Source organism: Triturus cristatus, chromosome 5_2 (assembly GCF_964204655.1).
Source record: "Triturus cristatus chromosome 5_2, aTriCri1.1, whole genome shotgun sequence".
In the NCBI taxonomy this organism is placed as follows: Eukaryota; Metazoa; Chordata; class Amphibia; order Caudata; family Salamandridae; genus Triturus; species Triturus cristatus.
The window spans coordinates 499,036,261-499,057,363 of NC_140588.1; the positions used below are offsets into that span (position 1 = coordinate 499,036,261).

At 44.2% G+C, this 21,103-nt stretch overlaps 1 protein-coding gene across 2 annotated transcripts in view; it reads right to left on the reverse strand.

Annotated features, from left to right (window-relative positions):
- The window catches only part of BBS9 (Bardet-Biedl syndrome 9), a 1,933,935-nt gene that overhangs the window by 1,875,179 nt on the left and 37,653 nt on the right, over positions 1-21,103 (reverse strand). For both annotated transcript variants that reach the window (XM_085607489.1, XM_085607490.1), the window contains exon 2: positions 2,011-2,133. In XM_085607489.1, coding sequence (XP_085463615.1) covers positions 2,011-2,122 — 112 coding nt within the window. In that variant the 5' untranslated portion in view covers positions 2,123-2,133. The remainder of the gene's footprint in view (positions 1-2,010; positions 2,134-21,103) is intronic.

Here is a 21,103-nt window from a genome sequence, read left to right on the forward strand (position 1 = left end):
GGCAATGACGGTGTCGGGTGTGGAGGAGTTGTTCATCCAGGTCTCTGTCAGGAAGGCGACGTCCGGGGATGAAGTGTCGAGCAGGTCCCAGAGCTCGACGGCATGTTTGCGTGCAGAGCAGGTGTTCAGTAGAATGCATCTGAGGTGATTGTGGCCTTTCTTGGCGGCTGGTTCGGCGGCTCTAAGGCTCGTGTAGCTGCAGTTCCGGCAGGTGAAGGGACCCTGTGTGCGTTTCGGGGCGGCTTTGAAGCAGGTGTGGGTCGGTACGGAGCTGAGAGCGTAGAGTGTGCTGGCATCGTAGCGGCGGCGGTCGTCGTGGCGGGCGCGGGGACCAGGGGATATGGCGATGGGCGCAGTCCAGGCGCAGACGGACGAAGAAGGGCTTGCCTTAGGCGTGCCAGCAGCACACCCACTGCGCGTGGCCGCGCCGCGGCCGCCAAATATGGAGAGGTGGGAGCCAGGGCAAGGGCAGCGAATGGCTGGTCAGGGGGGCGGGACCGCAGCGGACGCAGCGGCCAGAGCGGGAGCGGTTAGGGGCGACAAAGGGAGCAGAAGGCAAAAGCGGGCACAAAATTACGGGGCAACGAAGGGAACAGAAGGCAAAAGCGGGCACAAAATTACGGGGCAACGAAGGGAATAGAAGGCAAAAACGGGCAGAGAAACACGTGGCAACGAAGGGAACAGAAGGCAAAAACGGGCAGATAAACACGGGGCAACGAAGGGAACAGAAGGCAAAAACGGGCAGATAAACACGGGGCAACGAAGGGAACAGAAGGCAAAAGCGGGCACAAAATTACGGGGCAGCGAAGGGAACAGAAGTCAAAAACGGGCAGAGAAACACAGGGACAGCAAGGGGAACAGAAGGAAAAAGAGGGCTCAGACCAGGTACAGGCACCGGGGGGAAGACAGACAACAGCAGTCACAGACACCAAATAACAATAAAGGCAATGCAATAAGAAACAGATGGTGATACAAACCTACGGCCTACCACTGTCCACCAGGGATGAGGCGCAGGTGGTAGCCTGCGGGTGGAGGAGGGCCTCGAGCTCCTCAGTAGCGGCAGCTGGGGCAAGGACACACAGGCGGTGCTGTGCGGAGGGGGAGAGACCTACCTAGCAGGGTCAGGGGTTATTAGTTTTGCAAAATGAATGAGAGGCAACAGGTAACTGTGTCATCCAGTATCCAAGCGAACTTCGGTCACTTTTCACCCTGTGTTCGGCCTATCAGCAATGCGCATTGTGTGCATAAAATGCCCATTTAGTCAGCATTAGCTAGTACGGATGTATGTCGTTACAACGCACACTTTTACAACGCATGCACTTACAACGCATTTTTTACAACGCAACATCCACTACAATGCATTCCATTACATAGCATGACACTACAACGCATGTTTAAAAACTACCTTTACAACGCATTCCATTACATCGCATACTACCTTTACAACGCATACCATTACAACGCATAGTATAGGGGTAAAAATTACTATTCTAACTCCAGGGGGTGCAACAGTAGGGTAAGTGTTGGATTGCGTTGTAATGGTATGCGTTGTAAAGGTAGTATGCGATGTAATGGAATTTCGTTGTAAGTGTAGTGCGTTGTAACAGTTGCGTTGTAAAGGTTGTTCACCGCTAGTACCAACAAGATGTGCCGTGTCAGTTTTGACTGAGCAGATAGCAAATCAGGTAGTGGACGAATAGCTCAGCAACAAATGGACCCCAGTAAAATATAAATATAAATATCTATATATAAATTTACCCCTCTCCTCTCCTAAAAAGCCAACAGTACAATATGAGCATACAATGAGGGAGTGAACCGGAACCTAAATATTTCAAAATGAAACCCCACAACATTCAACAGAGGCACAGTTTGACAATCCTCACTCACCTCACAGCTCCACACTCCTAATTTCAAAAACCCTTTTCCATCATTTGCTAAACATCAGACGTTGATCAACCATTGTTCTGAACAGATCAGCATAGGTGCATCAGTTTTATAATGTGTGTCTACCTTGTCCACTGCCACTGTTGTCAACGTCCGCCACACATAAACAACCTTGGTCAAATTCCTCCTGTTCTCCAAGTGTGCAGGACCACCAGTCTCGCGCTTTAAATAAAGACATTCTGCGCAGCTCTGAAACGGAAGCACAACAATATTAACAATAAACACATCACTAGTGCTATAATATTTGCCAAAATATGGTTTAATCTCACAGAAATAAATTACTTGGGTTCCTTAAGTGGAATTTCATTAATGTTATTAGCTCATAACGTAGCAGTAACTTATTTCATAAAACTGCGATTTAGGTGCAAAGTAGCCCACACTTGCTTTAAATTCATCACAACAGACATTCCCTCCTATCATTGGAAACTTAACTCTTTTTCAGGAGCTGGGAAACAAAGAAAGGGATTAGGAACAGAACATGGGTATGTGGAATTATTTAAAAAAAAATTATACAAGTCTCAAATCAATAACATGATTGAAACAAAAAAAGCTATCAGATCTTTAATTAAGATGGCAGCTGCATACTGTCCATGTCAAATAATAGATATATAAGCCTAGGAAAACTGGATCGGATTTAAATATCATTGAGTCATGTCCATGTTATAGCCATCATTGTTTACAATAAATTGGAGTTCAAACCTAAACACAAAACATGTTACCTAGAATACTGTGCAAAATCTTTATTTAAAAAAAAAGCATTGCCAAACTGCTTTGGTATTTCTATAGTGAATGTAGAAATGCAGGACATTACTGGTTAAAGTCATTTAATAGTGGCCTCCCCCAGTAGCGGTCCGTGGAGGGAGTTCGGTGGGGCAGTGAAGCGGGGCGGGGGAGGGGCAGGGTGGGGAAATGTAAACACCGGAATATGGATGAACGGAGGTAAGTACACATTTAAATAAATAAAACGAATTCCTTTGTGCGCGCTGCATCGCAAAATGCAGCGCGCCTAAGGTTGAACTAAATACTTTGACTAGGGGCACTATGACAAGGCTGCCATGTGTGTCAGTGAGAGGGTGGTCTTTCGGGATGTATGAGCATGAGTACATATGAATGGGATATATGAGTACGGGTAACTGAGAGACTGTATCGTATGTACTTGTGGCAAAGGACATACCTTTCGCCATATGTGACACGTTACATGTGTAACACAAATGGAAGAAATTTAAAGTGCAGAAAAATGTTCTGCAAACACTTTTAGAGTATGGAACATTTTTATGCACTTTAAATTCCTCCAACTAAAATAATGGTTGTATTGTTCACTTATAAATATGGCACTGTATCGAGAAAATTAAACTGAAGAGTTCACTATATGTGGATTCTGTAAAACTCCCCATTTCCAGGTGTCACATTTACAAAAACCAAACATCTTTCTCCCAGTGGCCTGAAGACATGGTACCATATTTATAACAGAAAAATACATTTGTTTAACTGGGAGGAATTTTAAGTGAACAAACATGTTTCATAAGACATTAAGAGGTGTTTGGCTTAATTGAAAGTGGAGAAAGACATTAATACTTAAAGTTTTATAGAAAAAGTTTTCTTCACTTTAAATTTCTCCCATTAGACAAAAATGACTATTTTTCAGTTACAAATATGGCACGATGTCTACTGACCACTGGGAAGCTACAAATGCTACACTTTGAAATGGGAGAAAATTAAAATGAAGAGTTAATCATGAAGGTAACTTTTCATTAAAATGTTCTCCCATTTAAAAGCATTCAAAAACATTATTTTTTCACACGCTCCAATATTGAGTTTACAAGGACATTCATTTAAGAGTTAAATACTTCAGTGCTTCAGTTCTTCAGCTCTGTGACCCAGCCTGGCCCATAAATCTGACTGAGCATTGCTTATTATGATAATAATGTAAAGCAAACACAGCCTGCCCTTAATGTTAAACAAAAGTGACCCTGTGCCTATTTAAAGATGAACTCAAGGCTGCGAGCTACTTTGAAGGTGTCTGGGAGCTCCTGGTAGCTCGCGCTCAACTGGTTGAAGACAACTGAGTAGTGTGCGCGGTTGAAAGGAAATTGTCTTTGTTTTGATCTTATGTGGGACATGTTTCCATGTTGTCCATAAGGACCATCAATGTGTGGTTATGTTATGGGACACATCGCTTAACAGTGTGATAGATGACACATAGGTGACACATACCACACAGAGACCAACAGGCAACTTCAGAGCAAATGGACATAAGACATACATTTGAGAATTCAATGAGCAAATGTGGCAGCCATCTTACATGATACATTTACCAACTAGTGTAGGAGCCCAAACAGATATTCATATAGCACTGTATACATTTATACAGCAGGTACGTTTGGGGGAACTCACAATATGGTGAGAATCAGGTGTCTGGCCGTCAAGGATAAGTCTCACACCGCCGTATTGCGAGTTCCCCAAACGTCACGGCTGGAGCAATTAGCCCCCACCTTCTAGGTGATCCCAGAAGGTATATTTATTTCAACCCCATTTTTCTATCACACAGGACTACCGCATGAGTCCACGGATGGTACCTGACAGATAGTTATTCACACCGTCCTCACTTGAGTAGACGAGGAGCTTATGGTCCTGACGAAATGCCGAGATCCTATGGACAGTATATGGCATGAAGCATGTTGACACACATAATTTAGAGCTTGAGAGGGTGTATATCCCCCTCTCCAGCCACAACTTTTATAGTCTTCTGTTTTTAGTGTACCGTAGGAACCCAGCTAATAAAATTATTGTGTAGGACTCCTACTGCTATTTTTAATCCACACACACTCCCTCCCATTTCTACTCTTGACACCCATGCCCCACCATCACTTCACATCGGCAAAATTAGAAGACCTCTGGCAAAGAGCCCACTCGCGGGGCCCGTTGGGCATTGCAGCGCGGGCCCAACGAGGAGCTGCCCGATGATGAAGCATGACACCCTCCTGGGTGTGTGAGGGCCCTTGCTGTAAACTGGAGCTACTCCACATTCATCATTCTCCACACCTTTCCAATTTCTGGACACCTGGCTTCTGTTTCTTTCCCCGCCCCACCCCTTAGGAACTGCATACTCTTGCTTCTGCCATTAATGTCTCACCACCTGGAAATGAGCAACAGAATGAGGCGGCAAACATAGCATATCGGGTAGGGACAAGAGAAAGCCCGAATCACTACAAGACTATATATGATCCAGTCGGGCGTGGTTTGGCGCCAGCCAAGATGGCAGTGTAAATCAGGAGCTCCGAAGCAGCCTCCTCCAGCACCCGAAATATCCAACATTAATCCAGCAGATACTGTGAAAGCAAGCAAACTTACAGCATCGCAAAGGAGAAGTGACGAGTCCGGTGCTAGGCATCTGAATACGGGACTCGGAACAAGCGAGGAAAACAGCGACGGACCCAAGCGTCTAGAATATGCAGCAAGCTGGAGACGCTATCAAGCGGCGTCCCGCACCGATGGTAGGCCGTGTACCACAGACTAAAGCCGGGACGAGAGATCGAGTGGAGGCCGACTCACTGGGGAGGTGCATGCCAGCCGGAGTCGACAACAGAAATCTTTGGGCAAATCAACACCCCCACCACGAGTAAGGAACGAAAGTGGAGGGTGGGAATGGGAGACCATGACAAGTGCGTGACTCGCACAAAGAGGCGGCAGCGCTGAGGAGAAACTTTGGTGAAGGGGCTACCACATCTAGATAGCAGGCCAAAAAGAGAGCTACCGTAGGGGAAAAAGGCAGGAGTCGGGACCCCCTCGGTGAACTGAACCCAAACCACCTAATCCAGGTTGGGCTGTGGAGGTGGTGGGGCCTTTCACATCGGTGATAATAGTGGGCCGCCCAAACACGGTAAGATACTTGGGGCGGGGGTGCTGCCCGCCACAAGGGAAATGAGGGAGAAAGAGTCTGCAAATTGGATGGGACCCACATGAAGCAGAGGCAACGCTGAAGGGGCACTCAGGGAGATGGCCCCCAACAACAGAGAGTGATGCGGAAGTGCACTGGCGGGCAGGATGGACCCCCCCTTAGCGACACAGGAGGCGGCCAAGGCAGAAGGTGCGGCAATTGCCGCCCATACGACATCCAAGACCGGTCATGAGGCTAACCTGCAGCCGAAAATAGCTCACAACACAACGGTGAGTCCTGGGTCTGGGGGGAGCTCCCTGAGGAATAAAATAGGCTGACCGAGGAGGGGCCCTCTCACGGGCTTCAAAGAAGTGTACAGAGACTGGGGGCAATAGTGAAGGCAGAATCATTGCGCATTTACCGGAGGAGAGCACAGAGGTGACAGTAGGAGTATACAAGGGACCATTGGCATTCTGTGATGCACCAACAGGCCGCACTGGCATTGGTCTCAGGGGGTGCTAAAGGAAGGACTGGGGTGCCCCATAACGGGTTGAGAGTGAACACGTAGGGGAAGTCACAGGGAGGAAGGGAGTAGCTATAGTGCACAACCTTGGAGGCAATGCAGCACACCGAAAAGTCAGCCATAATGAAACCAAAAGGGGCTCCCCCAGTATAATCCAACAGGCTGGATAAATACACGATCCCGCGATAATCGGCACAGGAAGATGGAGCAAGTGGCGAAAAGGAGGGAGCTACAGAGCCATTACTCGGAGCGATAATGGTGGCCATCCAAGTCCTAGGCACAACCCCAGAGACTAAGATAGACAAAGTCACTATAGAAATTAACCTGATACGAGATGACATTCATAAAACATTTGAGAGAGTCACTACAGCCGAAACAAACATCACGGAACTCCAGTCCACCACTCATAAACTGGAAGAACGAGTACAGCATCTGGCCCAACAACATAAACAAATGGCCATGAAAATGGAAGATCAAGAGGGAATGGCCCGCAGGAATAATATAAGAGTGGTAGGGGTTCCGGAAGGGGCAGAGGGCCCAAGTGTGGACCTCTTCTTAAAAGACATACTAAATCAACTAAAACTGAAAAGATTATCGAACTTCTTCTCGATAGAAAGAGCGCTCAGCGCCTCGTCCCCCCACCAAAAACTGGGGCGCTACCCAGAACAATCATAGCCAGGTTCCTGAACTATAGGGATCAAGATGCTATCCTGCATGCTGCACAGGCGCATGGAGACCTCCCTTATGAAAATACTGTCCTGAGATTCTTCCCGGACTTCCACCTGATGGTGCAGCAGCAACTGTCAAGGTTTCTTGTACTCACTTGTAGCCAAAACTCCCGGGAGCAGAATGTGGAGGTTTTCTCAATTCCCACCCCAGGTCGTCCCACGAAACCCAAATTTACTGGCTGTCGTGTGAACCTTGTTAGGGAAAAGGGGAAGTGGACAGAGAAGAGACTGCCTAGACTTTCTTTTGATCTCCTCACTCGCGCTTTTCTTTCTTCTGAAAGCGCCTTTTCCTTCTTTCTTTCTCACTCTCTTCCTATCGCTTAATGTGGAGATACTGTAATAGAAAGCACACAATTATTACTTACAAAGATTCCCTCCTTGACTCTCCTTGATGTCTTTCATCTAATCTTCCTTACCCAATTTGTCTAAGGCCTTTTCTCTTCTTCTATCTTCTTTTAATGTTAATTGAAAACTGGTGTCCTAAACCACAAACAAAACTTAGTACGTTCTCTCTAGCAATTACTCAATATTTATTTATAGTCGCTTTCTCTCTCACACTCTCTCTTACTTGTTAGTTGTTGTATCAATCACTTATTTCTTTCTTCCTCATGAGAGCGTGTGTCCTATAGCTGTCGTAAATCCACAGGAGGACCCCAGACCAGCTGGAGAACGGTAAGTAATCAAATCTTCTTTTTGTATTTTGGAATTTTTCTTAAACTATTAACTAAAGCTACCTCTATGTAACTACCGCCGCTGCGAAACGCACTACCCTACGCCTTAGCTTAGCAAGAATAAATATCCTAACTATGCCTGACTAAACGCTGCTTCAATAATGTACTCCTCACTCGAAAATTCGGTTGGTGAAGTGCGCGGTTCGGAATTCTACCGAGGAACTTCACAGCTGAGCAAGACCTCGCGCCTGGAACCAGGCGCGAGAAACTAGACCACCAAACGTTCCTCCCTGTTGGGATTACAGGACTGGTTGCCTTATTTGAGCAACGATCACCCGCCATTTATTTCAAGCAGGTGATCTTTTCAAAATTGGTTCCTTGAGGACAGTAGTGGCGCAATGGAGTTTATGAACTCCTTTCATTCCAACCCTGACAACAACGAAGCACTTTTGAAGTGGTAAAACGAACCCTCAGAGAGGAGGGCCTTAAATACATGATGCTCTTTCCCCCAAAGCTACGAGTGATAGACAATGGCAGGTCATGGTACTTCATGGCCCCCTCGGAGGTACAAGACTGGCTGGAGGGAGGGCGAGTCAATAAACAAAACCAACACCCAGGAAGAGACCGGAGCGGAGATCAGAGCCAGAATCCGGGGTCCCCCAGCAGGCAGAGAGAGGAAGAGAACGGCGAGAAGCGGTCCAGAGGCTCAAGATTGGTGAGTCCAACATTCGGAATGAAGATGACAGGAAAGTAGTGTGGACACTAAGTACGCCGAAATGAACACTAGCAACAAGCACAGATTGGCGACAGTCCAGGAAGGTAACTGGTGCACTGGGTACCGTGAACAGCAGTACAGACCCCTTGTACCCGACGAATATGTAAGTCATGCTGTCACACAGTGGCACAGAACTTGAACACGCATTGTATACAAAACTGGAGGACAGAGGGCAGGGATGGCGTCGCTAAGGTGTTAAGGGAGGCGGAGTAAACCGGCCTCATCACAAATTGATTGTTTATTGGGCGACAGGTGCTCTGCAAATTGGGGATGTGGGTAGTTTTAGACCTATGGTGCAGGGTAGCTTGGAGGGGGGGGATTCAGTATGGGGTTTTAGGTTACATAGTTTTCTGGTTTATGTGGAAATATGGATTTTTATGATCAGTTATGTCCCCTATCTTGGACCCCAACGGTTTCATGTATGAATCATAAGTACATGTATGTTCCCTCCAGTTCCAGTTATGAAGACGCAAACACATGTGCGTCCACCGTCAACACGTCCTCTTTTCGATCCGCCATGAATAGGCCGGATATTCCATTCCTAAGTATGAAAGGCCACCAGCTTTATATGGTTCACTTATGCCATTTTACAGTCCAGGCAAGTAGGCCCTGATTCTGTCATCAAGCTTTTCTTGCCTTCTGCCTCTGAAAGCTCCAGTCTGAGCCTGCATCTGTGACCATGAACTTTGTCTCATTCCCTGCGCAGCTCACGGTGCCTGACATCAGCTTGTTGCCTGCCAAAAACTGTATTTCACCTTCGAAATTATCTGCTCCACTCCCTGCCCAATGCATTCCTGTCTAGTAGTTTAAGTAAACATTCTTCCAGCTACCGAGCAAAGGCCCGGCTTCTCTGTCTTTATGCAAGTAATTCATAGCCCTATTATTATGGAAGACTTCTGCCCTCGCATCTAGTGTAGACACTTAGACGCTTGTACACGCACTAACAGTCAGTATAGTCAGTATAGAATAAGATTCTACTCTAAGAGACCTCTCTTTTAGATAACATAGTTCTTTAAACATAGGATGTTAGATATGATTTGGGATTAGGTTGACTTGACCCTCCAGACATCTGTCGCCACATGTAGAGTTAAATGTCAAATCCCCTTCACCCCCTAGTCGTACGTCAATCATACGTCATGCTGCTGCGCGCGCATTTCTGCCAAATATTTCTGCTGACATTGCAAAATTCTTTCATGGAACCACCCTATTATGACATCATACCTGATGACGTTCTTTAGTTACACCCGGTTACGCCCACTTTTGCTACGCATGTATGTTTTATCTTTACTATCAATTGTTACGCCTCCTGCATTTGCTTCACTGTAATGCCTATTGTATAAAAGTGATTACTTATCAATAAAGTATGTACTTCACTTCCTGAGCCTCCGTGGTGATGGAACCTGGAGTCCACGATTTCGAAATCGTCCATTGGAATAAAGCCCATTCCTAACCTCTAATATCACGGATTTTGCCTCTTATTTTACTGAGCTATTTTTATTATTTTTCTGTATCAAATTAAGTCCCGGTAATCAAATTATTTACCACAAAGACCTCGCGCCTGGAACCAGGCGCGAGAAACTAGACCACCAAACGTTCCTCCCTGTTGGGATTACAGGACTGGTTGCCTTATTTGAGCAACGATCACCCGCCATTTATTTCAAGCAGGTGATCTTTTCAAAATTGGTTCCTTGAGGACAGTAGTGGCGCAATGGAGTTTATGAACTCCTTTCATTCCAACCCTGACAACAACGAAGCACTTTTGAAGTGGTAAAACGAACCCTCAGAGAGGAGGGCCTTAAATACATGATGCTCTTTCCCCCAAAGCTACGAGTGATAGACAATGGCAGGTCATGGTACTTCATGGCCCCCTCGGAGGTACAAGACTGGCTGGAGGGAGGGCGAGTCAATAAACAAAACCAACACCCAGGAAGAGACCGGAGCGGAGATCAGAGCCAGAATCCGGGGTCCCCCAGCAGGCAGAGAGAGGAAGAGAACGGCGAGAAGCGGTCCAGAGGCTCAAGATTGGTGAGTCCAACATTCGGAATGAAGATGACAGGAAAGTAGTGTGGACACTAAGTACGCCGAAATGAACACTAGCAACAAGCACAGATTGGCGACAGTCCAGGAAGGTAACTGGTGCACTGGGTACCGTGAACAGCAGTACAGACCCCTTGTACCCGACGAATATGTAAGTCATGCTGTCACACAGTGGCACAGAACTTGAACACGCATTGTATACAAAACTGGAGGACAGAGGGCAGGGATGGCGTCGCTAAGGTGTTAAGGGAGGCGGAGTAAACCGGCCTCATCACAAATTGATTGTTTATTGGGCGACAGGTGCTCTGCAAATTGGGGATGTGGGTAGTTTTAGACCTATGGTGCAGGGTAGCTTGGAGGGGGGGGATTCAGTATGGGGTTTTAGGTTACATAGTTTTCTGGTTTACATGCTTCAGAAATGATCTAATCATATCATGGGACAGTTTGCAGAGACAATAGGCAGCATACAGTTTTACAGGGGAGGGAAGAGGCATATTGAGTGGAAAGGGAGGGAGAGAGGGACACACCACATACAGCATCAATATGGTGATGCAGCAAACTAAAACACTGAAGGTCATGTTGTGGAATGTGAACGGAATGGGGGACAAAATTAAGCGTACTATAGTACTGAAGTATCTCCACAGACACTCACCGGACCTGGTTCTACTTCAAGAGACACATCTGAAGGGTAGTAATTACCTAGCACTCAATCGATTCGGGTATACACTACTGGCACATGCGGGGTTTACAAAAGGCTCCATAGGTACAGAAATACTAACCAAAAATACGTCTCCCATAGCGAAGTACAGCACCTGGGGCGATCCATTTAGAAGGTATGTTGCGCTGTAGGGTCATGGGAGGGCAGGATCCTTAATATATGCTCTGCATACATACCACCGAGGCTGCATGGGGAAACATTCCCAGAACTCAGAACATTACTACTTGAAATGCCCGCAGGCACTCTGTTACTGGGTGGCGACATGAATGCAATGATGTCACTGGAACTAGACAGAGACACGATATCTCACAGGGCAACGGGACCCAAGCCACTGAATGCTTTTGCGAAGACGTTGGGTCTAGTATATGTGTGAAGGCGACATAATCCTACAACAAGGTAATACACTCATTTCTCAGCGGGGCATCGGAGTGGGTCATGGCTTGATTACATTTTCACGCACACCACTACAATAGGACTTTTTTGAAGGGGATGACACAGGGCACATAGGAAATCGGGCCACTCGCCAGTCGAAGTACTCCTGCATGGCCCTGTGCGGGACTGGGCTCTCCCGCCATGGCTAGATCCACTTCAATGTAGAGACCATGAGTTCAGGGAACAGTTCGTGGAACGTACAGAGCAGTACTTTGCAGACAACTCGGGCTCTATAGAGTCATGCAGTACTCTCTGGGAGGCATATAAGCCTGTGGCCAGAAAGTTTGTGCAAACAGGGACTAGGGCTAGACACAAGGAAAGATGCGCGCAGTGCGAAGCCCTGGAACACGAAATAGTGAATATTGAAACAGAACTGGGCTCATATTCCAAGGCAGGTCCGGAACACAAACACGCTCTTAAGCTAAAGCAAAAAGAACTCGGAGACCTTGAGGAGGACGCGGCCCGCACACACGCGATTGCAATGCAGAGGCCCATATATGATCTCGGCAATAGAGCCAATGAATTAATAGCATGGTTGGAGAGGAGGGATAGGAGTGGCAACTGGGTTCAGGAAATTCGGACTCCTGAAGGTGGTAAGTGGGGGTCTAGCGCAGACATAGCTGGGCATTCGCAACATACTACGAGAGGATATACTAATTGCTCATGGAAAGAGCAGAAATGGATAGCATTGAGCTGTTAAAAGATATAGCAGTGCCAACACTGGGACAAGAGGAGGTGGAGGCAACTGAAACCAAACGGGCAACAGAAGAATTAGAAGGGGCCCTAGGAGATTTGCAATCAGGGAAGACAGCGGGCCCGAACGGGTTCCCCTCAGAGCTGTTGAGTGTGTTGCGGGGATAATAACCCTGCACATGTTAAATATGTTCCACACGGCGAAGGTGGATGGATAGATGCCTGAAGACCTGAGATTGGCAACTATAGTGGTTATACCAAAAAGAGGGAAACCCCACGATCTATGTAGCTCTTAAAGACCCATGTTGGTGCCTAATTTTGAGACCAAGGTGCTGGCAAACGTACTAGCTAACAGACTAGGCCCGGTGATAGTATCCCTAATACATCCCGATCAGTCAGGATTTATGCCACACAGGAGTACCAGGCTGAAACTTTACGGAGTAATGCATATGGTAAATAAACAAGCGGACAAATCAACTGCAGTGTTGTCATTCGATGCCCATATGGCGTTCGATAGCCTTGAGTGGCCATATCTTTTTTTATTTTGTATTTATTGAGTTTGCAAACAAAAGGAAATAGGACAAACAGTTACAATTGTAATAAAGGGAAAGAAATTGAGTGGCCATACCTATTTGCCGTTCTTGCCAGATTGGGTTTTGCATATGGATAAGGCTCATATATTCCGCCCTGTTGGCACGGTTCGAGTTAACGGGACGGTTTCTAGAATTTTTAAACCGCACAGAGGTACACGGCAGGGCTAGCCACTCTCGCAGATACTTTTTGTGCTGGCGCTTGAGCCATTGGCAACTTGGGTGTGGGGGGACCCGCTGGTGAGAGGCACTGATATAGGAGATGGGTGGGAGGAACGCATATCACTCTATGTGGATGACATACTGTTTTACGCCCACAAACCACGACAAACACTTCACAGACTCATCCACATATTTCAGACATTTGGCACCTACTTGGGGTATTGAATAAACTGGGATAAGTCCTTGGTGTTCTCCCTGGCGGGCGAGACCCCAGTCCTGACGTCGGCGTGTTAGGAGGTAGTCCATAAAGATGCATTTAAATATCTGGGCATTTGGATCACTAAATCTGAGGAGGAGTTCATGCAACGGAATACATATGCTCAATTGGACAGGCTTTGGGCGGATGTGGCCCATTGACAGCATTGACCAGTCTTCCTCATGGGTAGAGCAGTCCTGTTGAAGATGATGGCTCTCCCTCGCCTATTGTAAGCACTACAGAACACACCACACCAGAAACCAGACGCTTTCTTCCGAACGGTTGAGGTAGAGCATCGCACGTTGTTGTGGGGGGGGGGGGGAGGGAGGGGGGAGGGGGGGATTGGCAGCCCAAGGATTGCATTGAAGAAGTTACAGCAAGGGGTGTATGAAGGAGGGCTGGCCGTCCCAGACATTAGAAAATATTATGGGGCGGTACAGCTTATCAATATCAACGGGTGGGTCTTTTCTCTGAACGAGGAGCCGGCATACTGGGTTGACCGGCTAGCAATGGGAAAAGGCAGCTATCTGGCTGAGTTATACAGTAAAAAACGCAATGGGACACTCCCGACACACACATAGACAGTAGTTACTGTGAGGAGGAAGGCAACGAAATAGGTGGGTTGGGGGGCCAAGCTTACAGAGCAAACCCCATTGTGGGAGGGAGATTTCCTAGGTGAGGTGAGACATCAAAGAGGCTTTCACAAATGGGGACTCATAGGGACAGACCTCTTGAAAGACGTCTGGAGAGGAGGAAAAATGATCGACTTTACTAGTCTACTGACGGAATTCCAGATAGGAGCCGGGGAATACCTCAGGTACCTACAATTGCGACATGCCCTCAAATGCCATATGGTGGAAGGGGAGCCGCTTGAATCCTGGGAAAAAAATTGTGTCAACAAGCAAAGCAGACAATATATCAGAGTAGAGGCTGCCCACACAAATGGAAAAAGATATGGGGGGCCTGGATGAAATACAGGAGTTAGCATTCAGAGGCATGAGGGACAGCCCAGGGTTAAGAAAGGGAGCTGAGGCAGAAGACAGTACTCCAGACTCCGATGATTGCAATGGTATGCTGCTTGGGGTTGGGAAACGTAGGACCCTGCGAACCGATGTATATTTCATTGCATTCAATGTATGTATTGTATTGTTTTGTCTGAAGCATATGTTTAATAAAAATTATATATATATATATATATGTTATGTTATGTAAAAATAAGGAAAAAAACCTCTCAGGGAACACTGACTAATACAGTTTTCAGTAGCCAGTTGAGAAGCAGAAAAGACTAAGATAAATACTGATACATATATTTTAAAAGAGGATAGCACCTCGCTAATTCAATGTCCTATTGATAACTGTGAAGCAGTGCACTCCTGCTACTTTACATGCAGAAATGTAACTCTTTATGATTTAGAAGCTAATTTACAGAAAACAACGTTTGTGAGTATGCAATTGGCACCTATATTCAGCCGCAAAGTTGTAAATATTTAGTCTACCGATGAGAAGTTATGGTAGAGATCAGCCTGTTCCATCAGATAGTGCAATTACTAACTCTCTGATATAAAATACTCAAACTGAGGAAAGAGGTTTACAGGTCCCATTTAATAGACCTTTTGGATACAATAATTTAAATCATGGCATATTAAACACAGGCATTGGTAATGTAGTAAAGGAGCATATGGGTGATCTCAATGCACAAGGCAGGTAAATTCATTTTCAATGCAAAATGCTTCTGCAAATGGTCGTTCAAATGGCTCTTTTGACATCTTAAACAAATTGAATGCTCTGAAACTTGTAAAGATTAACTCACAATTAAATGCTCCCTTCAATTGTGTAGCATTTGTTGGAACCATTGCCTGGTGTAAAGCAGGAATGTCCAAAGCTGTCTTTAAGCACTAAAGATGAAGTTACTCTTTCATAACAATATACAAACACTTTGCCAAGTGGATCTTACTAGTATCAAAATTCGAAACAGAGCATTATTAAGCACTCTTAATACAGTAACATCCCCCGAAGTTGACAAATTCGGAGGAAGGCCTAGTAGTACTGAAAGCCGCAATACGACCGGAATCTTACAGCTCCTTCAAAAGAGAAGATATAGCGACTACTATACCCAAAGGGGGATCTCAATACTGTAGTTAAAGTGACAAACTTCAACCAGAACAATCCACAGGTTGGTCATGGCTGTCTGGAGTATTCACAGGGAAAAGAAGGGCAATATAAGGAGACAAAAATGGAATTCAGCAACCTATATGTACAACGTTTCAGTCGATAATGATGTTAAAAACAAATTACAATTAAGGTTTTCTCTTGGAATATAACTGGCTGGGATGCTCTTGAAACCCACAGTAGCACGCTTATTCACTTATCTAGCTATGACATTATTCCACCAAAGAGACATGGAGTTTAGAATCCATTGACCTTTCTGGTTTTTAAGGTTTCAGCAGACCTGCAATTATGATATCAATCAAAGGTAGACCAGCGGAAGGTTTAACAACAAAAACCAGTCTCAAAGTCAACAAAGGAGTCTCCAGCATCTCATGGATATTACTTCATTAAAATCAATTATAAATTATTGACATTTATTTCAGTACAAGTCCAAATATTATGTAAAAAAGAGCACATAACTAATTCAATATTTAAACTCTCTTCAAACAAAACTAAACTGTACCGTGTTCTTTATAATAGGAGATGTAAATTTAAATTTGATGAGCACCTATACAGATCAAAACTTGTACCAAAAAGGGTGACAACCAATCATATAAATCAGAGGCATCAACATGAAGAAAAGCTGGTTGAGAGCCTGTTAGGAGCCCTCCATAATATGAGATTATGAGCTCTAAATGGTAGGTTTTCTTCTAATAGACTAAGTTTCACCCATATCTTGAAAACAAGAGTGAGGTCTTGGACTATATGCATGTACATATAGAATAATTTGCCAATTCAAAGATTTTGAGATTCAGCAACGAGTAGAGAATGACTATTATCTGCAAAAGTAAGCTTGTATATCAATGTGTACTCCATTTCAAGGGCAGTGGCAACAGCTCACATACAGACTGTCAAAAAGTAAGGTGCATTAAATAGACTATCACGAGCATGAACAAGCTTGAGACCTGGATAAACACCCAGCACCTAATTCATCCATATATCTACAAGACTTGAGTAAGGAATGCCCTTTTTGCATGGTCACCCCACACTTTTTGCAGGATTTTATTGCTGGTGTATGGATTCTGAACACTGGGGCACTGCTGTGCACCGCCCAGTGTATGTGCTCTTACCCCTAAAAACATGTAGAATTGTCTATTTCTTGATTTGCATATTATGGTACTCTGTGTACCCAGGGACTGTAAGTTAAATGTCACTAGTGGTCTGCAACACCTACAGTGCCGCCACTAATTCACCATGGAAAACATGACTCCAGGCTTGCCACAGCAGCCAGAGTGTACAGTTTTAAAACTGCACGCTGGGCCTGGCAAAATAACCCTTTTTCCAGGCCTAAACCTTCCTTCTCAATACTTATATCTCACCCCTAAGGTTGGTCCCAAATGCCTATATGGCAGGGTACACAGTATTTATTTAAAAAGTAGGACTTTTTCTGAAGTTTTGCATGATCTAGCAGTGAAAAATCTCCAAACTCGTTTTCACTTTGGCAAAGGTGGCGTGGCTCTCCCACAGAAAAAGCACTGGGTTACATAATAACACCTTATAATGCAAAACTCCAGTTTGGGAATAGCTAAAACCATGGTTCAAGGACTCAAATTAAATAGTAATTTTAAATCTGACTTTACCACCAGATTTTATTTTAATTTACTATTTTTAAAATTACACTTTTAGCAAGTTGGCATTTGCCCGCCTAAAAGCCTCTGGTATCTTTTTCAGAGTTAATCCCACCACTGCCACCAATGTGAGAAAGTGAATTATTAGTTGAAGTGCATGGCATCTCTCTTCAAGCAATAATATCACTATTTCTTACTAGGTCCAGGTAGGTCATAATAATTGAAACTTGAACTCAACCCTTGGTAGCTGTAGAACAGAGCAGACAAGCAGACAGGCTTAACTTAGGAGAAATGTGTGAAGCATTTATCCGTACAAAAATTGTTAAGAAGTAGAAAACACAGCACAATAAAACCCCACTCCAATTCATAAAAAATAAAATAATGAGCAAATGGACACCACAAAGGCAAAAATCAGAAGTAAGGAACCGGAGATAGGTTTTTCAAAGTTTTAGATGTTTCTAGTGCCAAAATGTGCAAAGAGACAACCACGGCTACCATGTCCCACTAGACCAGGTCAAAAGTTATGGCTAACCGCGATGGAGCATGGGTAAGGTAAAATGAGCAGGTTCAGTCCAGTGGAATATTTTACCTTAGAGCCCCACAGAGCACACAGTACCATGGTAAACATTAGCTACAACATCAAATTGAAATTACAAACAGGAAAGAGGGACATTTTAGGTCAGTGAAGTTCTCTAAAGCCTGACAGTAGGAGGTCAAACTGGCTTTGGAACGTTAGAAACATGGCCAGAAATATGGAAGCCGGACAATCTCAAAATTGTGAGAAGAAAGGAAGATGGGATATGGGACAATAGTTGGATGGTTGTTGTTGGCTTGACAGTGTTTTTTTAAGTAAAAGTATTAACATGGTTGAACTAAAACATAGAAGTTATTAAGAAGAGAAGATAGAGTAGTAGAGAAATTAAGCATGTCAGAATTTGAGAAGATAAAGCCAATAATTTAACGAACTGTAGACTGAAAGGGACGGGTGTGGTGCAAGAAGGATTGGTGGATTTCAGTATGAATATCACTTTCAATAGGAGACATCGGATGAAGGGAAGATAGTTTAGTGGCATTGTTTGTGGTTACATGAGGTGAGAAGTAGGAAGGGCTGGGTTCAGTACCCAGGAGCAGTCAGCACTCCGGATGCTTGCAATTTTGGATGAGAAATATAAATGGAAGTCTGAGGCAGATAAAGACGACTAATAAAGAAATGTGTTTTGAGGGGAGAGGCAGAGGTTAGTTGCATGGTCAAGTTGCTGAGAATATGAGCATAGAAATTAAATGAAATCACAAATTAGTTTGATTTGGCTGCATTCAGTGCCACTGAGCGGTCAGTAAAAGCATATCCATAATCATCTAAGTGCTCTGTGCTTTTATTTTATGCCATTTCTGGAGAAGCGGATCCATGTTTGTTTTCATAGCATGGATGTTGATGGTAATCCAGGAATGTGTGCCAGGGGTAACCAGGGAGACGCTGCAGAGAAGGTAATGTGAGTTGAATGGTACTCTAAGCATGTTATTGAAAAGTTAAAAAGGAAGTGAAAGCATACATGCCATGCATACACAAAATCAGAGCAGGGGGCAGCGCCTTCTCATATCTGGCCACTGTAATTGCTCCAGCAGTAGGTCTGGAGGGGATTCTCTCCCTGATGAAAAGGCTGTGGACCTAAAATATTTCGTTTTTATATCAACTTGCACATATATCAACTTGTACTATAAACAGTAAGTAGATGTGAAGGTAGAATAGCATATCTAAAATTCCCTATGTAGGATTACATTGATGATATATTGGTAGTCAATATTTTGGAGTCAATATACACGCAGATTGATATTTCAGCCCACAACATTTTGACATACAACCATAAATGTTTGCATAAATCATACTAGTAATGTATTTTAGAGGTGAATTTGTATACAAAAATACAATACTTTGTGTGCCAATCAATCCTGATCCTCACCAATGGTGTCTGCTATCCACACTACAAAGAACATTTTGAAAAGCAGAGGCACAACTACAATTTTCAGCCCAATTTCATTACAAAATGTTTGAAGAGTGATGGATGTGAGAGGCAGTTCAAAAAATCTGGTATATAATTTTACATGGCCTGTTAATTTTTAAATGCATAAAGAATATATTTTTTATTTATACATTCCACTTCCTTCAATTTTTCCATCATACTCCTTCAAAGTAGATTGTCATACATCATACTCACCAATATATTTGAAAGAGGCAGCTTGGGCTCTTGATTAAGCGTTGGGTCAATTACATAGGTATGGCTCAGTTTATGATCTCTAAATTGATAAGTAGTTCAGAAGAGAATGCCTTGGTGGGGATCAACACATGTTATTAATGTTATCTTTGGTAATTAGATGTTTGTTGGAGGGTTGTCACAATACAATTAGAGTAGTTCTGAAATTCATGGTTTGAAATTAACAGTGTCTAATCGGACTGAGCATATACTTTGAGTTCCCACAAACATGCAAAAATGCCAAATAAGAATAACAACTCAACTTTTCTTTTGTCCAAGATATATTCACCAAGTTCCATTAGCTTGTGTAACAGTAACACTGGTTATTTACAGGGGTAAGAAACAGCACTAAAGACATAGAGAAGGCATTTGACTCATTGTAGTAGGATTATAGGTTACAGCTGCTGAGAAAAATGGGCTTCCAAACTAATATAATAAAATGGATTAAGCTCTTATGTAGCAGACCTTTAACCAGAGTAAAAAAAATGATGGCCATTTCAGAGCCCTGGTCTGTGGAGCGGGGAACAAGGCACGGTTGCCCATTGTCCCCCCCATTCTTTTCGCTCTGGCAGTGGAGCCGTTAGAGACTATGTTTCAACAGCTAAGCGACCATTGGGGAATCAGGTGGGCCAAGTAACGCATATGATTTCCTTCTATGCTGATGATGTTTTGCTTTACTTGAAGGATGCCCCTTCACTAGTTCCATGGGCGCCTGAGGAAGTAGAACTGTGTCGTAAGGTGTCAGGATTAAAAGTTAACAGAACTAAATCATGTGTTTATCCAGTATGGTCTTTCACTCAAGTGCGCAGGGACAACCCTCCGATCTTATCCCTGCACTGGGAATCCAAAAAATGTAGGTATCTAGGAGCCCAAGAATACCACAGTAAAGCGAACATGATAGATGGCAATGTGATGAAAATTCTATCAGGCATTAAAGTCTCGGTTAAATTCTGGAAGAAATTCCTCTTATCGACGAAGGGTAGGAGCGCCACATCTAAAATAATATTATTACCTAGATTGCTGTACATCTTCTCAACACTGTCACACATTACGCTAGAGATCCCCCATAGAAATGCTTATTCACACCCTCTTTGTCAGGCACACACAGCAAAAACAAAATACATAGAAATGGCAGAGAACCTAGGGCTAACTTTCACAGTTGAAGACGTGAATCATATTCAGGCAGGACCATCCCTCCTGTCTGATCTGAACGTTGCCCAAACAATAGCAAAAACACATTATTGGGACACATTACCTGAAATGAAAAGGAACCATGCTATAGTAATCTTACACGGTGTGATCATGACAGAATATCTTATATCCAATGCAGCCCCTAGAGGCTTATGGGGAAATAACACCTGAGGATATTTCTCGAGGATGCTACCGTCAGGAAGGAATGGGCCTAAATAGCTTGTCACTGTTCTAGGGGTTGGCTGATTCTAATTATAAAAACAGCCAAGAGATTAGCAGAACACATCCTAATAAACATACAAATCAGGAAGACCAATGTAGGGCTACAGTTAGCCTTCAAGAAAAGACTTTATGATATTAATAAGGAAACAAATGAGTACAAAGAATGTCTTACTCAATCTAAAGTTCAAAAACTTCAGAAGAATGCTAAAATGTTTGCATTTAGCAAAGTATATCCGTACTCAGCACCAGAGTGCAAGGC